Genomic DNA, 19,437 nt, shown 5'->3' on the forward strand with positions numbered 1-19,437 from the left:
TAAAATTTAAAACTGATGTGTTTCAAAGGCCAGCATCATGAAAGTAAAAAGACAACTAAAAGAATGGGGAAAATACTTGCAAATTATATATCTGATAAGGGTCTAGAATGCAAAATACATAAAGAGCACTTACAACTCAATAACAGAAAGGCAAATAATCCAATTAAAATGGACAATGGATTTAAATAGACATTCTGCCAAAGAAGACATATAAATGACCAATAATCATATGAAAAGATGGCCAATACCATTCATTAGTAATTAGAGAAGTGCAAATGAGATACTACTTCACCCCCACTAGGATGGCTGTAATCAAAAAGACAAACAATAACAAGTGCTGACAAGGATGTAGAGAAATTGGAACCCCCATACATTGCTGGTGGGAATGTAAAATTGTGCAGTTTGGCAGCAAAACAGTTCAATAGTTCCTCAAAAAGTTAAACATGGAGTTACCATATGACCCAGAAATTCCATTCTTAGGTATATAATAAGAGAACTGAAAACATATGTTCAAACAAAAACCTGTACATGAATGTTCACAGTAGCATGATTCATAATAGCCAAAAAGTAGAAACAATCTAAATATCCAACAACTGATGAATGAATAAACAAAATGTGGTATATACCTATACAACAGAATATTATTCAGCCATAAAAAGGAATGAAGCACTGATGATTGCAACATGGGTCAACCTTGGAAACATTATACTAAGTGAAAGAAGCCTGTCACAAAAGACCACATGTTGTTTGATTCCATTTATAGGAAATGCCCAGAATAGACAAATCCATAGAAATAGAAAGTAGATTAGTGGTTACCAGAGACTGGGGAGAGGGAAGATTGGGAGTGAACGCTAATGGGAACAGGGTTCCTTTCTGGGGTGATGAAAATGCTCTGGAATTAGGTAGTAGTGATAGTTGTATAACCTTGTGAATATATATAAATCAAGGAACTGTATACTTTAAAAGGATGAATTTGATGGCGTGTAAATTATATCTCAAAAAGGAGTAAAAAAAACTAATGTTTTTTATCTCCATTTTATTTAATTTCTACAACTATTTCAAGCAGTGACTCTAATGTAAAAAAACTGAACCTTACCATTTTCTTTAAATGTAAATAATTTTATTATATCTTATTATCATTATTATGATATCATGATTATTATGATAATACTGTGATATCACAATGTCATATATGATATGAGGTAAAGTAATAGTATATCTGCCATATCTCATGGAGTTTTCAGAAAAATTGAATAAACTTCTGATAAAACGTGAATACTATACAAATAAAAGGATAAATGCACATGCATCAGAGTTCATGAAGACCTGGACACAAGACTCAGTGCTGCAGTGCATTACCTTATGACCTTAATCTCCATAATCTTGGATTAGGCAATGGTTTCTGACATGTGACAACTAAAGCCCAAATCACCAAAGGAAAAACAGATAAATTCAACTTCATCAAAATTAGAAACTTCTGTGTGTCAAAGGGTGAAAAGAAAGTGAAAAGGAAAACACACAGAATGGGGGAAAACGTTTACATATCATATGTCTGATAACTTCATTTGTTAAATAACATTACATAATCTATTGGGAGATTTAGACCTATATTAAGAGCTACTACTGTTAAGTTAATATTACTGATAATGACATAATTATACCGAGAGCAGGCAAGGATTTGGAAAAACTACTCTCTCACATACTATGAGAAATCTTCTGGATAGCATTTTGGCCTTGTTGGTGTACACGGGAATGACTCTGTGACCTTAAAAACCCAGTAGACCCAGGGATTCTACTTCTAGGAATTTATTCTAAAGAACTAATTAAAGAGGTGCCTAAAGGATTATATGTAAGTACTTCCATCAAAATACTGTTCATAATAGCAAAAAAGGGAAACAACTAAATGTTTATAAATAATATGCCCATTAACTAAAAATGAGCTTGAAGCAATTAAAAAATGGGCTATGCAGCAATTTAAAATGATGTTTTAGAAGATTATTTACTGGCACAAGTTTTTTTTGAAATTCAGTTAAGTGAAAAAAAGTTACAGATGTGTATTCTGATGCCTTCATAAAATACTGAAATATGTTATAGCAATACATAGATAGCAAAAAGTCTGGAAATCTGGAAACAGATAATCTAAATCTTTTACACTGTAGGTAATTTTAATTTTCTTTGACTTTTTTTTTGTTTCTGCACTAAACATAAATAGCTTGTGGAAAAAGTATTTTTGTTTTATCTTTTCAAAATAACAATATTAGGCATTTACCACATACTCAAAATTTTTAATTCTTACTCTCCTCGTAGGGCTTAGCACCAATCTGCCTTGCCCATCCTATCCCCACCTAGTTTATAAAATCTGATGTAAAAAAGGTGGATTGAACAAACAGATAAGTGAAAAAGAAACAGGAAACTTGAACAACACTATAAACCAACTAGAGCTAACAGACATAAATAGAACACCTCACCCAAAAACAGTACAATACACCTTCTTCTCAAATGTACATGGAACATTCTCCAGGACAGAGCATATGTTAGGCAACAAAACAAGTCTCAGTAAATTTAAAATCATACCAAATATCTTTATCAACCATGATGGAATGAAACTAGAAATCAAAAACAAAATGAAAATTGGAAAATTCATAAATGTATCAGAATTAAACAGCACACTCTTAAACCACCAATGAGTCAAAGAAGAAATCACAAAGGAAATTACAAAATACCTTGAGACAAATGAAAACAAACACACAGCATATTAAAACTTATGAGAAGTAGTAGGAGTAGTGCTCAGAGGAAAATTTATAGCTGCAAATGCCTACATTAATAAAGAGGATTTCAAATCAAGAACCTAACTCTACACCCTTACAGATCTAGAAAAAGAAGTGTAAACTAAACCCAAATCTAACAAAAGAGAATAATAAAGATTAAATATAAGCAAAATAGAGAATAGAAAAACAATAGCAAAAAAATCAATGATGTCAAAGGCTGTTCCTTGAAAAGGTCAACAAAATTGACAAACCTTTAGCTAGACTGACAGAGGAAAAAAAAAAAAAAGAGAAGATGCAAGTAACTAAAATCAGAAGTATAAGTGGTGACACTACTACCAACCTTATAGAAATAAAAAGGATTATAAGAAAATATTATGAACAATTGTATGCCAACAAACTAGATAATCTAAATGAAATGGATGCAATCCTAGAAATTCACAAATGGTCAAAACTGACCCAAGAAGAAATAGACAATCTGAACATATCTATAACATGTAAAGCAACTGCACGAATAATCAAAAATCTTCCAACAAAGAAAAGTCCAAGACCAGAAGGCTTCACTGGTGAATTCTACCAAACAAAGAAGAAATAAGGCCAATTCTTCTCAAATTCTTCCACTACATAGAAGAGAATGGAAAACTTCCTAACTCATTCCAAGAGGCCAACCATTACTATGATACAAAAGCCAGACAAAGATATCACAAGAAAACTTCAAGTCAATCCCTCCCATGAATATAGGTGCAAAAATACTCAGCAAAATACTAGCAAACCAAATCCAGAAGCATATTAAAAGGATTATACACCATGACCTAGAATACATACACCTAGGATAAAGTGGGATTTATCCTAGGAATGCAAGGATGATTCAACATATGAAAATCAATCAATGTAATATACCATATTAATTGAATTAAGATGAACACATGATCATCTTAATAAGGTGCAGAAAAGCATTTGACAAAACCCAACACCCTTTCATGAAAAAAACACTGAACAAACTAGGAAGAGAAGGGAACTGCCTCAACATGAATAAGTGCATTTATAAAAAAAACAAAAGCTATCACCATACTGAATGGGGAAATATTGAAAGCATTTCCCCCAAGATTAGGAACAAGACAGGGATGCCCACTGTCACCGCTGCTAATCAACGTAGCACTGAGGTTTCATCCAGATCAATAGGGAAGAAAAATAAATAAAGGCATCTAAAATGGAAAGGAAGAGTAAAACGACCTTTAACTGCAGAAAATATAAGATATAAGATAACTGCATTATCTTATATATAGAAAATTCTTAAATAATGCACAAAAAATCTATTAGAGCTAATAAGCAAATTCAGCAAAGTTGCAGTATACAAGATTAACATGGAAACTTCAGCTGTATTTCTATACAGTAGCAATGAAAAATCTGAAAAGTAAATTAAGAAAATTCCATTTATAATCACATCAAAAAGAATAAAATACTTCAATATAAGGTTAACTAAGGAAGTATAAGATTTGTACACTGAAAACTATAAAACATTCCTAAAAGGAATTAAAGAAGATCTAAACAAATGAAAAAACACTCCACATTCATGGAGTGTAAAATTTAATATTGTTAAGGTGGCAATACTCCCCAAAATCAATCCTCAGATTCAATAAAAGTCCTATCAAAATCCCAATGGCATTTTTTTGTGGGTAGAAAAGTAGATTCTAAATTCATATAGAATTGCAAGAGACCTTAAATAATAATTTTGAAAAAGAAGAAAAAGGTGAAAAAGTCACACTTCTCGATTTCAAAACTTACTACAGAGCTATAGTAATCAAAAGAGTGTGGTACACTCAGAAGGACAGACATATAGATGAATATATCAGAATTGAGAGTCCAGAAAGAAACCTTTACATCTATGTGAAATGATTTTTGACAAGAATGCCAAGAGCATTCACTGAGGAAAATCTCTCAACAAATGGTGCTAACAAAACTAAAGTCATATGTGAAAGAATGAAGTTGAACCCTACCACAAACCATACACAAAAATTAACTCAAAATGGATCACAGGCTTATATATAGGAGAGAAGTTTTAGAAGAAAACATAGTGTAAATCTTCATGATTTGAGTTTGGGAAATGGATTCTTAGATGTAATGCCAAAAGGACAAGCAACTAGAGAAAAAATAAACTGGACTTCATCAGACTTTAAAACCTTCGTGCATTAAAACACTATGAAGAGGGACCTCCCTGGTGGTCCAGTGGCTAAGACTCTGTGCCCCCAATGCAGGGGCCCCAGGTTTGATCCCTGGTCAAGGAATTAGATCCCACATGCTGCAACTAAGAGTTTGCATGATGCAACTAAAGATCCCGCATGCCGCAACTAAGATCCAGCACAGCCAAATAAATAAGTTTTTTTTTTTTAAAGACACTATGAAGAAAGTAAAAGGACAATGTATGGAATGGGAGAAAATGTTTGCAAATTACATTTCTGATCAGGGTCTAGTATCCAGGATATAGGAAGAGCTCTTACATCTCAACAACAAAAAGGCAAATAATGTTTTAAGAACATGGCAGAGGTTTGAATAGACATTTCTCCAAAGAAGGCATATAAACGACTAATAAGCACATGAAAAGATGCTCAATATCATTCGTCATTAGTGAAATACAAATCAAAACCACAATGAGATACCACTTTACACTAAGATGGCTATAGTCAAAAAGACAGAAAATAAAAAATGTTAGCAAGGATGTACAGAAGTTGCTGATGGAGATGTGAAACAGTGTCCCGGCTGTGAAAACAGTCTGGCAGGTCTGAAAAAAAGTTACCCATGGAATTACCATGTGACGAGCAATTCTACTTCTGGGTATATCCCAAAGGAATTAGAAATAGGTATTCGAACAAGTAGTTTTCCACAAATATCCCTCAGTTCAGTATCTACAATAGTCAAAAGGTGGAAACCACCCAAATGTCCATCAACAGATGAACGGATAAACAAAATACAGAAGATAAATACAATGGAATATTATTCAGCCACAAAAAAGCAGTGAAGTACCAATACAAGCTCAACAAGGATGAACCTCAAAAACATTATACTAAATGATAAAAGCCAGATACCAAAAGTCACATGATATGTGATTCCATTTAAATGAAATATTCAGAATAGGTAAATCCATAGACAGAGAAAGCAGATTAATTGTCACCAGGGGCTAAGGAAGGGAAAACGGGATGCCAGCTTAGTGATATGAGGTCTCGTCTGGATGTGCTAAAAATGTTTGGAGCTAGATAGAGATGATAATTGCACAGCATTGTGAATATGCTGAATGCCACTGAACTGTACACTTTACAATGGTTGATTTTAAGGAAAAAAAAAAAGAGAGGAAGGTATGGAAAGAAGGTTCAAAGTACCTCTATCCACAACACTGCCAAGGGGAGAAAAAAGTCAGTGAAGCAGCTGAAAAGCCAAGCGCATCGGGGTTAGTGAGGTCACCTAGAAGATATTCACTAGTAGCCCTCATCCATTTCCCACTTCACACCCTACTTCTCAGATCCACTTTACCTGTACCTACCTTCCCTCATATAAAAACCAACTGATCTCACACTCCCTCATCTCCTCTCCCCCACTCAAGATCTCTAGGAGAGTAAACACATGTTGCTTTCTCTGCCCTGAAACTGAGTCTACAATATTACCATGTGCTTTAGAAAAACAAAAGACAATATAGTAAGTGCAAAACATGAAGTTCCAGAAGGATTGCGCCTTTACCTTTGCAAGTTCTTTTCTTAGCTCTTCTCTCTCCTCCTCTGATAGGGTCTCAGTGGCACTGATAGTGGCAACAGCATCTTCTCCTTCCTCGGGTACTGGGTCTGTTCTCAGTAGACCTTGTTGGAGATTTAAAAAAAAAAAAAAAGTCTGTAAGGTATGAAAGCTAAGTAAAATTCTCCTTTGGGCTCCTCCACTGCCCCAGCCAGAATAAAGCCAATTAGGTTAGAGCCACACCTCATTTTTCTACACCTTCAAATGATGTGCCTGTCCCAGAACACACCAAAAAAAAAAAGTCTGACCTAACCACTAAAAACCACCAAATGACAGCCTACCAAAATATGAATTTAAAAAATACAGCGCCGGGCTTCCCTGGTGGCGCAGTGGTTGCGAGTCCGCCTGCCGATGCAGGGGACACGGGTTCGTGCCCCGGTCCGGGAAGATCCCACATGCCACGGAGCGGCTGGGCTCATGCGCTATGGCCGCTGAGCCTGAGCGTCCGGAGCCTGTGCTCCGCAACGGGAGAGGCCACAACAGTGAGAGGGCCGCATACCGCAGCAAAAAAAAAAAAAAAAAAAAAAAATACAGCACCCTCTCTGCTTCTGTTCATTTCTCCAGTCACAATATACTTACTGCAAAGCAGAAGAGTTAAGAGGCCAAGAATGGGATCTTCCCAAGACCTTAAATGCTTAACTAGTCAATCAGCATGACTAAAAATTCATAGTAACCAAAGGAAGGAGACTGTAAATGTCTTTAGCTTCCTCTACTAATCAGATTCAACTCTTAACAGCCTCAATGAAGAACTATCTAAAGAAATTTTATTCCATTTCTTTCCCTTAGTTAGTGGAAGTAGGAGACACCTTCTTGTAGCTTTTTAAAAATATGTATCTCATCCAGATACCCTTTTAAAAATCCTAAATTATATACTCAGAGAAATGACCAACACCCACATAATATTTCTACCAAAACACTATTTATGACCAATCCTGCCACACCCATTGCCCTGGAATAGAGCCAATGTCTACTCATCCATCAGGAAGAACTCGGTATTTTCAGAGAGTAGGCAGGAAGCCACCTGCCTCTCGGCAAGTCTCCCCTCTCTTCTGCCCAACCAACCAAGTACAAGGCTAAGAGCGTGGGCAGTGAGGCCCCTGAACCTTGGGTGATAAATTTAAGAGGGCACTAAAAAACCTCAATATAAATTATTTTAATATTTTAATGTCATATTTTTTAAAAATCAAAGTTAATTCAAAGAATCCACGGTGAACAAAGTACCAAATTTTTAAATAGACAGGCTCAGTATGGTTGATTTTTCCTTTTGCCTCAGGCTCCAAAGGTGGCTTTTCATAGCACTGTTACTGATCTCGTCTTTATTTAAAATGCTAGTATGTTGTTCATCATGGATTCCTTCCATTTTAATCTTCTTAAAACACCGCATTAACATAATACTCATCTTGATTGCAGGGCTTTTCGATGCCCCCTTAAATTCTACACCTGAGGCGAGGGCTCGCTCGCCTTACCCTGGTCGCAGTCCTGCCACCCATTCCCATGCCCCAGCTGTGGGCGTTCACAGTCTCCTCTGGCAACAGCTTTTTTGCACGGGGAACCAGGAAAAGGTCTCCTCCTCTTCCTGCTCTTTGCCTCTTGCTGCCAGTGAGCATTCCAGGGACCACACTGTTCCCCACCAGCCCTCACGTCCACTTCTGGGAAGAGCTGGTTTCACCACAGTGGCAATGTGGCATCCGCCCAAAGCAGGATGCCAGGTGGCAGATGACAGACTTAAGAGGCAGGCAGAGGGGAAGACCGACAGAGAACGAGCACGCTGTTTGACAAGCAGCCAGCGCCATGGCAAGCCCGGGAGGGGTATACGTACGTACATTGTGTAAAAGGTACAGACACTTGCACATGATCTATTGTATATTAACTGCATAAGAGCAGTTGATAATTACAATAACAATAATTAGTAGCATAACAGTGCCTACCTGAAAGGTGTTTACAGAATTGTTAAAGGCATAAAAGTAACACAAATAAAACAATTCAAAAACCACAAACTAGAGTGGCAAATAGGATCTCCTTCAAGTCCTCTCATGCAAAGACAATACGTGACAGGTACAATCAGTGGATCGAAAGCCTCCATGAATAGCTGCTTCTGTGGGTCCCCTCTAAAATATCTTCAAGCAGATTGCCCAAGTACTGAAAGAAATCTCATCATGTCACTCTCCAGCTTAAAATGGTTCCTTTAGTAGCTCCTTGTCGTTTTCAAAGCAACTTCGACCACGTAGTTTAGCACACAAGCCTCACTGGCCCCATCCCCTGCTATCTGGCACTGGAACCTCTTACTCCAGCTTGAGTCATATCAAACTGCGGACACGGTGCCGTGCTATGTACGGCCAGAAACCACTGAGGAGGGTCCATGTGCGCTTGCTAATGTATGCCCTATACCAGATTATTCGACAAAGGAGCGTGAGACTGAGGATGGGATACAAGCATACAGGCAGCAATCGTATGAGGCAAGAGAATAAGAACCACAACAGAGTTCATTTCAAACATTATTTTATTTTTAATGTTTTGCTCAGACCCTCTCAAGTTCTCCAACTAGGACAGGACCCAACAAAGCGCAAGAAAACTCAGGTGCTGGGACTTCCCTGGTGGTCCATGGTTAAGAATCTGCCTTCCAATGCAGGGGATGCAGGTTTGATCCCCGGTCAGGGAACTAAGATCCCACATGCCGCAGGGCAACCAAGCCTGCGCGCTCTAGAGCCTGCGCACCACTACCGAGAGCCTGGGTGCCGCAACCAGGACCCGATGCAGCCAAATAAATAAATAAACAAACAAAAAACTCAGGTGCTAAACCATGCCTTAAATAGCAAAGCTTCTTTCACACTTTTTAATAAACACTGTTTTGCAGATCTACTTATGGGGGAAGATGCAATATCTGATTACTAATAATGCTTTACGCGTAACTGCCCAATTCCAGAAAGAATCTAAGAGGATTCTGATATTAATCAAGAATTTAGTTGAGCTACCAGGGAAAATAAGAATCTCAGAAAAGGGCATTCTGGGGTTGTCCACAGTTAGCTTCGGGACCTCCAAGATGACCTTGGGATTTTATACTCAGCCTAAGAAAGCTGGTAATTACACGTTCTGCTTTTTTCGTATTAGCCTGTAGGTGGCAGCAAATTATCAATATTAAAATTTAAAGGCGAGGTTTGTTTTAGGATCATCGACTAGGGAAAAAATTGGAAAATTAAGGACATGAAGGAAGAACAGAAACATAGATATCGAAATCACCTGCAAAACCTAACAGTCATGACTTAGGAAAATTATTAATAACCATAGCCGCCACCACAAAGTGCATTCTATTTATATCCAAATCTGAGCTAAGTGGTCCCAATACATTACATCATTTACTTGCAACACTTCTGTGAGACAAGGATCACCATCACCATTTACAGATGAGGAAGCTGAAGCTTACAGAGGTTAAGCAACTTGCCCATGGTAACATACCTGAATACATGGTGGAGTTAGGACTCTGAACCTGAATATTTTTATGTGAAAATAAAACTTCAAATCATTCATTGTACAAAGCACAAATAAAGACAAGAGTAGGGGGCTGAAGGTCAGACTTGGGAGATACCTAGAGGCAATAATAAATAAGACTCTGTAAAAAATGGTAGAGTAGATCAAAAGCAGTCTTTTAATCATTTCCAACCATATAGTTTCCTCAAACCTTGTTATGTGTTTCTAGGTATTATCCCATATCTTATATGTTCAGTAAGAGTAGAGTATTTATTGCAGAGGTAGAATCTGGCATGCTGGAAAAAAGATATTAATTTCTCGTTCATAACATGAAAGTTGGGACATGGAAATGTATATCAGTATAGATTACTGATAACTAATGAGAACCTACTGTATAGCACAGGGAACTCTACTCAGTGCTCTGTGGTGACCTAAATGGGAAGGAAATCCAAAAAAGGGGATATATGTATACGTATAGCTGATTCACTTTGTTGTACAGTAGAAATCAACACAACCTTGTAAAGCAACTATATTCCAATAAATTTTTTTTAAATATAGATTACTAAAAACTATAAATAATTCAAAAATTCTTATTTGATCATTAATTTTAATGTTCCTCCTCAGAGTCTGACAGAAATCTATTTTTAAAAGACAGAGAAGAGGGAGAAAATATGACATATTTATTGAGATCTAATATACCAGCCACCGTGAGGGGAGACACATTTACATATTATCTAAAAAAAAAAAAGGGCAAGAATCTTACAACCAACACCCAATGAGCAAAGCAGTATTTGCAGTATTTACTTCCATTAGGAAACTGAGGTTCTCTGAGGTTCAGTAATGTGCCCAGAGTCACAGAAATTAAAACGCAGGTCTTTCTGACTCTAAACTCTTACTCCTTCATGTACACTTTTCGTAGAGAAATTCCAAAGAGCAGGGGGAACAAACAGCAGGTCAGAAGGGAAGCTGGAAGCAGAGGGCTTTTCGTTCCCTGCAAGTGTGAGAACACACGGGGTGCCTGGCTTGAAAGTCACAGATACACAGTCGCCCATGCGACTGCAAATCAGTGATAATTCGTTCCATCAGGTTACTAACATTTTAGCCACTTGCTTAATTCTTCTTCTAGTTCTGCAAACAGATTGCCAGCCTGTCTTCAGCTGCATGCATGGGATCACCCTGAAGAGTTTCATCTGGGGAGGAGAGCCTGAAGCCCATGGACAGGAGAAGTGTTGGCTGCCCAGGTGGGAGACCCACTGCCAAGGGAGCGATGGGGATGAACCGGGAGAACGGTGCCCCTTCAGTCCTGAGACACAATTTTTTTCTTCTACATTTTACATCTTTGAACTGGAGATCATCGTACAGCCAGCCAGCTAGGCAGTCCTTGTGGCATCGCTGTTTGTCACCTGTAGCTGTGCCTCAAAATGTGCAAAATGGGTGTCAGTGGCTTAGAAAAATCACAGACCTCTCTTCTAAGAAAGTCTGTATCACAGGCGTTTTGTGAGAGCAAGATAAATAAAACAGACATGGAGTATTTCTAACTGAAAGGGAACTCAGGTAAGTCAGGCGATGCACGTGAAGATGTTTCAGGAAAACTTGAACTGAGCTGACTTTAAAAAGTATGCACGGGGGCTTCCCTGGTGGCGCAGTGGTTGAGAGTCCACCTGCCGATGCAGGGGACACGGGTTCGTGCCCCGGTCCGGGAAGATCCCACATGCCGTGGAGCGGCCGGGCCCGTGAGCCATGGCCGCTGAGCCCCTGCGCGTCCGGAGCCTGTGCTCCGCAATGGGAGAGGCCACAACAGTGAGAGGCCCGCGTACCGCAAAAAAAAAAAAAAAAAAAAAAAAAGTATGCAGAGGAGTGTTATGATCAATGTATATGTCTGAATAAATCTGAAAAAATAAGCAGAAAATTTTAAGTGACAATTTTACTTAAAATAAAATTTGTTTTCACTTAAAATAAGCTAATTTTAAGTGAAAACATTGCTTTTTAGTTTAACTTGCAGCAATTTTTTCCCTTAATGAAACGTAAAATAATGGTACATCGTAAAATTCGTAAAATCTGTGGTGTCTTTGATGTGATGAAACATGATACTTTGGACGTCAGAGAATTTGTTAGTACTTTGAGGAAAATGAAGTTCTTAGTGTTTTGCTTCAGTGGAAACATGTCTGAGGAGTGAGAACGGTGGGGAAGAACGAGGAATAATGGGAAAAAGACTTCAGTCTTGAACAGTCTCCAGTTCCAGAAAACAAGGTCCTGACGTCACACCCTTATCTTTTCACCTCAGGACTCATAGCGCCCAAAATAAAGCAAACGTTCATAAATATTGCACTTGAACTGACTTATTTGCTAAAGATTTGTTCCAACTAAGTTTCTCTTTTCTCCACTCTCCTCCCACCCCATGCATAGCCATCCATTTGCTACAGAGTCCCAAAAATTTCAACCAGGGAAGGAAGTAAAGCTTTTTTGATACATATTTAGAACCTACAATTAAAACTAAGCCACAGCTGAGAGTTTGGTGGGTACCTCCCTGCTCAGGTGTGGTGGGTGCAGCCCCTATAGTGGAACCCTAAGCAGTTCTCTCTTCCCTTCAGTTCTTCGTCTTTCACCTTTTTTTTTTTTTCCAATCAAGGCCAACTATTTCCCTTCAAGACTTTCTATGATTATCAACTAAAAAAATTTTAACCATTTTCATACACTTTTAGATCTGAAAAGAATTTTGGGTCATTTAAATCCAAACACTTCACTGTGTAAAGACAGGAAACACAGGGTAGAGATATTTAAAACTAGATGGTGTTGTGGGTTGACTTACGTCTCCCCCACCCCCCAAAAAAGATACCTTCTACTTCCAACTCCCAGGACCCATAAACGTGTCTTTATTTGGAAACCGGGTTGTTGCAGATGTAATCAAGATGATATCATACTGGATCTAGGTGGGCTCTGATCCAGTGGCTGATGTCCTTATAAGTAAAAGGAAGTCTGAACACTGGGACCCGGAGAGAACATCATGTAAAGACCCAGAGCGCACAGAGACACAGGGAGCACGCTGTGTGATGCTGGAGGGCAGAGACTGGAGAGATGCAGCTGCCAGCCAAAGCAAGCCAGGGGTTACGAGCGGGGAGCTAGGAAGAGGCAAGGAAGGATGTCCCTGCAGGTGGCAGAGGGAGCATGGCCCCGCTGACACCTTGATTTTGGACTTCCAGCCTCCAAAACCATAAAAATAATAAATTTCTGTTGTTTTAAGCTGCTCGGTCTGGGGCACTTTGTTATGGTAGCCCCAGGGAACTGAGCCCCAGGACACTGAGCCCCAAACCCCGTTACCTGTTTAAAAAATAAAAAGGCAGGGGCTTCCCTGGTGGCGCAGTGGTTGGGAATACGCCTGCCGATGCAGGTGGACGCGGGTTCGTGCCCTGGTCCGGGAAGATCCCACGTGCCGCGGAGCGGCCGGGCCCACGAGCCATGGCCGCTGAGCCTGCGCGTCCGGAGCCTGTGCTCCGCAACAGGAGAGGCCACAACGGTGAGAGGACCACGTACCGCAAAAAAATAAATAAATAAATTAAAAGGCAATAATTCCACCTAGCTCTCTTTTTATAAGAATGTTTTAAAGGACCACGAAATCGAGGGTGGGCACATACTCAGTGTTCGATAAGGATTTGCTGTTTCACCTTCCTGGGTCCTATATGTCGTCCTGGCGATTTCCTCTCTCCTCCTCCACGACGCTTGATTCACAAGGCTTACTTCCTCACTTCCCATCACTCTCCAACCCCTCCGTCAGCATCTGCCCCTCCTCCGCCCCTTCAGCTAAGGACAGTCCTCCGTCACGATCTCATGTGACATCTCTAGGTAGCGCAGACTGAACCTCACTCTGAAGTCTCCGGTCCTGATACCTCCCACTGTCCTCCCTGCGTTTTTTCCTACCTCTCTGAGATGTACCTCCATCTCCCTCTCCCAAGGAGTCCACTTCACCCTCCACCACCAATCCCACTACCCCTGCCTTAGTCAAGGCTCTTCCCATGTTTTGCTTAGATTCTTGCCCCCAAAGCTCCTTGATGGTCTCTGTCCCCTCCAATCCATTCACTGCCCTGCCAACAGAGGGATCTTTCTAAACATGACTCTGACCACGGCACTCCTTGCCTGCCATACGTCCTTGTATGGCTGCCCACCTGCTAGTAAAGCTCACTGCTCTTGACAATCTGGAGCCCACCTATCCCATCTCCTGCTACTGTCCTCACGCCCACAACCACCCCATGCGCTCACTGCATCTTCCAAACTGCAGTTCCTCTGCAAACATGTTATTTGACGGGTTTATTTTTTTTAAGGAACGTATTAAGAAGTAAGTTAAGATAAGCTGCCTCCCCTACTTATTTTTCCCCTCTTATTTTTTTATTATGGTAAAATATATAACATACCATTTGCCATCTTAACCATTTTTAAGCATGAAGGTCAGCGGCATTAATTACATTCACGATGTCGTACAACCACCTCCACCCTCTCTTTCCACATCATGCTCTCCTTTCTGTCTTTGCACATGTTATTTTCTCTTCCTGAAACCCTCTCCTTATTTCCAAGTCCCATTCATTTCAATAAACCAGTAGGAAAAGTCTCCTGCTCTTGGAGGAAATTCTCCAGACCTGGTGGCCCGGGCTGCTCTGGGCCTAATACCCCTCTGTATATTGCCTACTGTACTTAGAACACAGCCAGCTGGGCAGTATTTGACCTTAGCACTGCGCTCCGAACACGTAGCTTCGGCCCCGCACAGTATCTGGTGCAGAGTGTCTGGCACACAGGAGATACTCAGCAATACTCTCTGAATGAATGAATTGTAGGAAGGCACCCCGTGGAGTCAGAGGGAGAGAGAGGATCCCCGTCTCCCATCCTGGTCTACCTTGCCCCTCTTTTTATTTTATGTATTTCATTCTCACTTCACTGCTTTCACCTAAAAAGGTTTACCTATTTAAAACAGACGTAAAATGTCACTTTTCTGAAGCAATACAACTCTGTGTCATACATAATCTAATAGATTGCTACCATTTGGAGCAGGGCACCTACCTTCACGTTACACAGAAGGTGTGTACACGGCAAACGCTCCGTGGTTGAACAGGTGGGGCGCTAATGGTCTCAGAGCAGGAAGAATATAACATCAGCCACCTCCAAGAACATTCAGTTAGGAGGGAAGAAGGTGCCACAAGAGAAGTGTAAGGTATCGGCTACTGAAGTCTGAATGTTAACACTGTCTACCCAAGGGAGAATTTGTAAGAGGATAATCAAGGCCTAGAAGCTTCTCTGGAAAGTAAAACTGTATACACCTCTCTTACACAGTCTTCAAAGAGGCAACGATGGCTTTAAGACAAGAGGAAGAATAAGAAACTTCAGTCTCTGGGGTTGTTTTCTTTAAGCATATCCAAGAAGAAATATGCAGCCCCTTTTTTTAACCTAGAGATAACAACAACAACAACAACAAAAAAAATATATATATATATATAAAACATATAGTTCAAAATATCTTTAGTGGTCATATCCACAAAGATCACAAGATAAAAATTTTTCCCCTTAAAAGTCTGTGCTTGGGGCTCCAACTTTCTGTGCCTTATTCTTTGTTTCCGGATGTAACAAAATCCAGAAGAGGGGGAGGAATACTTGGAGGTCCTCACACCAAAGTGGTTATCCTTAAGAGACCCTAAGAGCAAAGGATCCACTTAAGACGAGGCTTCCCAACTGTGACATGGTGGACATTTAGAGTAGGACAGTTCTTGGCAGGGGGTATCCTATGCAGCGTCCCATGGGCATCCCAGGCATCCACCCACTCAGTGTCTGCAGCAGCCCCTCCTGCACCCAGCAGTAGCAACCAAACCGTCTTGAAATCTCCTCCAGATGTGGCCAAATGCCCACAGGGGGGCAAAAGTTCCCCACTGACTTCGGGCAAGGGAGCCTCTGACACCTGCTATTTGACATTGATTATTTTCAGAAGAAAGAGATTCAGGAGCACGGGCTGTGAAACCTTGATACTCCTTAAGGCTGTGATTTTCCCATATTTGCTCATGGTGAGAACAGTAAAACCTTAGGAGAGAAAAATGAGTGGAGTAATTGTCATGGAGACAGCAAGCAACAAGAAAGCTGAGGAAACTCGAGTCACTCCACCCAGGGGGGCGACCCAGGAACCCAGGAGATGAACTGGGCAGTGACAGGGTCATCAAAGAGGAAATTCCTGCATGCCAGGGAGGGGAGGCAGACAGCACTGACGCAAAAGGGGGAAGAGAGCTCTCTGGCCAGACGGGCCACCGTGCTCCTGGGACTCAACTCTGAAAACAGGGCCCGACACAGCAGTCAACTTCCTGCCCAAGAAAAAAGGTCACCCTCCCCGAACTTCACTTCCCAGGAAGAGTGGAGGAGGAAGAAAAGACAGGAGGAAGAAAAGAAAAATATTCGTATTTTCAAATGTTTCATGTGCCTCTCCAGATTTTTTTTTTTGGATCTGCAATATATTGTAAAGATGAATAACTAATTATGGTTAATATAGAAACAATTTTAAAGTCCTAATTAACACAAGTGTGTAAGAAACATAATGAAGAACACATTCTTTGTTAATGAGGAAAGAATTTATCTCAAGGTTTTATTTCCCAACACACTTGCTGGAGTTCCAAGAGTTAGAACCAATCCCACAGCATGCAGTTTTCACCATACCGAGAATCTTTAAAATTTGTATCCAGAATCATATTGATAAAACCAGTTAACCTCTCTCCAGATATTCTTAAACTGACCCTTGAATCTCTTTCATCTTAAAAAAACAAAAAAAAAGAGAGAAAGGAAAAAAAATCTTTAGCCAATTATTTCAGAGCCATCTGTCCCCACAGACCCAATCAAGTGTAAAACTGGGGCACTCCATGAAAGGGGGTGAAAGGTCAGCCATGGAGGAATTTGGGGATCCCCAACGGGGAAGTCACTCCATCCTCAAATCTCCTCTGTAGGAATAAGAAGGTTCTACATCTCTTCAATTCTGCTCAGATTTTTATTTTGTAAACCATATATTTGCTATTTAAGACCTTGACAATCCTGAAAAACTTTCAAGAAGTGATGACTCCTTCCCTAAAAAGAAGAGAGAATGGCACAGAGTAGAAATCAAGAAGGGGTATAAAAGAGAATGAAAAGGACATTTCAGTTCGAGTTTTTCCCGTGTTGTTAGAGCGTCAAATACGACAGCACGAAACTAAAATGTCAGAGTTTTAAATGGTTCCTATTTCCTGAAACCACTAGAAATAACCAAAGGGTTTTTTTTTTATAAACTAGGGCTGCATCTTTCTGTACGTTAGAAAATCCTTAAGAGAATGAGTGAGTCTACATAAATAACATTTGGGAAGTTTTCCTTGTAGATGTTCACAGGATGGAAGAGAAAAACGCAGCCAAGGAAACCAGCTGTGAGGCCACTCTGCTGACCGCATGGCAACATGGGAAGTTCAGGTCCAAGCAGCACATGAGGAATCAACAAACTACCCCACTTAAGACCCTTGACCAAAGGAAAGGTTAGGCCTTAAATGATTAACCTGTTGTATGATATCCGTTACCAGACAGGTGGAGATTTCCTGTGATCAAAAAACAAACAAACCAAAGGAAAAAAAAAAACACACACTGGTTTGAGAACTGAGGGTGAGTATGAGTCCTGACTTAGGCTAAACTTTGTGATTCAGGGACTTAACACCTCTCTTGGCCTCCATGTTCACATCTGTAAAATGAACTGCAGTGTGATTTACTCTTTGCCAGTTTCATTTCATTCATTCATTCATTCACTCATTCATTCAACCAACAATACTTGTTGAACCACAGCTGTCAAGCACTGTTCCAGGTGCTGGGGGAAAAGCAGTGAACAAAAGACTGACACCCCTAATGGAGCTTTGTATTCCAGAATCTGAAATCGGTGTTTTTCAAACTATGCACTGTGAAATCCATTTAGCAGTACCAAATGAGCATTTTTAAAAGAAGAAATGGAATAATATATCAGAGTACATCACACATAGTAAGGATAAGTTCTGTTTCACAGGATTCTGCTTCAGCTATTGACATTTGTATCTATGAGAGTTGTGGATCAAGAAGTATATGGCATTTCTGAACGTGGGCTGGCTGTACCAAGAGAGTTTTAAAGTCCCTGATAAAAGACCTCTTCTTGTTCCAGGCACTGGCCCTCATCCTGTACTTCACTCAGATTGCTTCTGAGGAACATTCTACCCACAGATTAAATCTTGTTACCTTCTCATTTGCCCCATGATGGCATTTTGGATAAATATCAAAGAATATGTTTTTCAGATCAGTGTTCCCAGCCTTTCTGAGTATGATTCCTTTTTTTTTTTTTTTTTTTTTTGCGGTACACGGGCCTCTCACTGTTGTGGCCTCTCCCATTGCGGAGCACAGGCTCCGGACGCGCAGGCCCAGCGGCCATGGCTCACGGGCACGAACCCGTGTCCCCTGCATCGGCAGGCGGACTCTCAACCACTGCGCCACCAGGGAAGCCCTATGATTCCTTTTAACATCAGTCCTTTTTTTGTACTACTTGTCTGCTGATTAGGAAAATGCGTAGTGGTCAATAGCCACGTGAGCTTTTAAATGGATTTATAATGTAGGAATCCATCCTAAGCACTCCTATCTAGAAATACAAAGGCTGCACACATACAGAAGACAGTACTCATTCCACCTACGCCTCACACTTGACGTTCAAACAGATTTGCAAGCTTCTTGCGCCCCGAGTAGTCCTGGGCATAGAGACTGGAGATCCCCACTTTGATTTGCTTATTTTAGAATCACCATGTTCTTACTAGGTGACTGCTTATGGGGGTTTCTGTTTGTTTTACTGCTCTCTCCACTGTTCCTTTTTTTTTAATTATCACAAACTAACAAATCTCATGAGCACTGGTGGGTACATGAGCTTGTTTTCAGTTTTTGTTGTTCACTGCTTTTTTTTTTTTTTTTTAATCATTCTGTGTCGAATCCCATGAGCCCAGACTCTTACAGATTGCTAGTAGGAATTGGGGAGGTAATTGTTCAAAATCTGCCTAGAGACACACTCAACCCTACCCACTGCTTCTGTTTTAACAGTAAACATCCAAAGGCAGCAAATACTACAGCTGAGAAAAGTAAAAGGAGGTGGAACAGAGACATAAAAAGACTGAGAGATACCTCAAACGAGCGGCAGAATCCTCCTGGGAATCTCGAAGCCTTGCACACTGATCACCAAGATCTACCTGAGGTCAGGTCACTACGGTCCCAGCTCCCACGGCCAATGTCACTTAGGCTTCACTCTGTCATTGAGCTCTAACTTCCTACTGTGTGTTGCTCTTGAAGCATCTCCTATACATAGGACTGAGAGGTGAGGATGGAGGAGGTCATCCTTTGGGGGCAGGCACCCAGCTGCTGCCTGCCAGTCCCCAACTGCTGGAGATCAGCT

The 19,437-nt window shown here is 40.4% G+C and overlaps 1 protein-coding gene across 3 annotated transcripts in view; it reads right to left on the bottom strand.

Moving 5' to 3' along the window:
- Positions 1–19,437, bottom strand: part of TPD52 (tumor protein D52) — a 120,204-nt gene that overhangs the window by 22,649 nt on the left and 78,118 nt on the right. For all 3 annotated transcript variants that reach the window (XM_060127460.1, XM_060127461.1, XM_060127459.1), the window contains exon 2: positions 6,495–6,610. In XM_060127460.1, coding sequence (XP_059983443.1) covers positions 6,495–6,610 — 116 coding nt within the window. The remainder of the gene's footprint in view (positions 1–6,494; positions 6,611–19,437) is intronic.

This window comes from Lagenorhynchus albirostris, chromosome 17 (genome assembly GCF_949774975.1).
Source record: "Lagenorhynchus albirostris chromosome 17, mLagAlb1.1, whole genome shotgun sequence".
In the NCBI taxonomy this organism is placed as follows: domain Eukaryota; kingdom Metazoa; phylum Chordata; class Mammalia; order Artiodactyla; family Delphinidae; genus Lagenorhynchus; species Lagenorhynchus albirostris.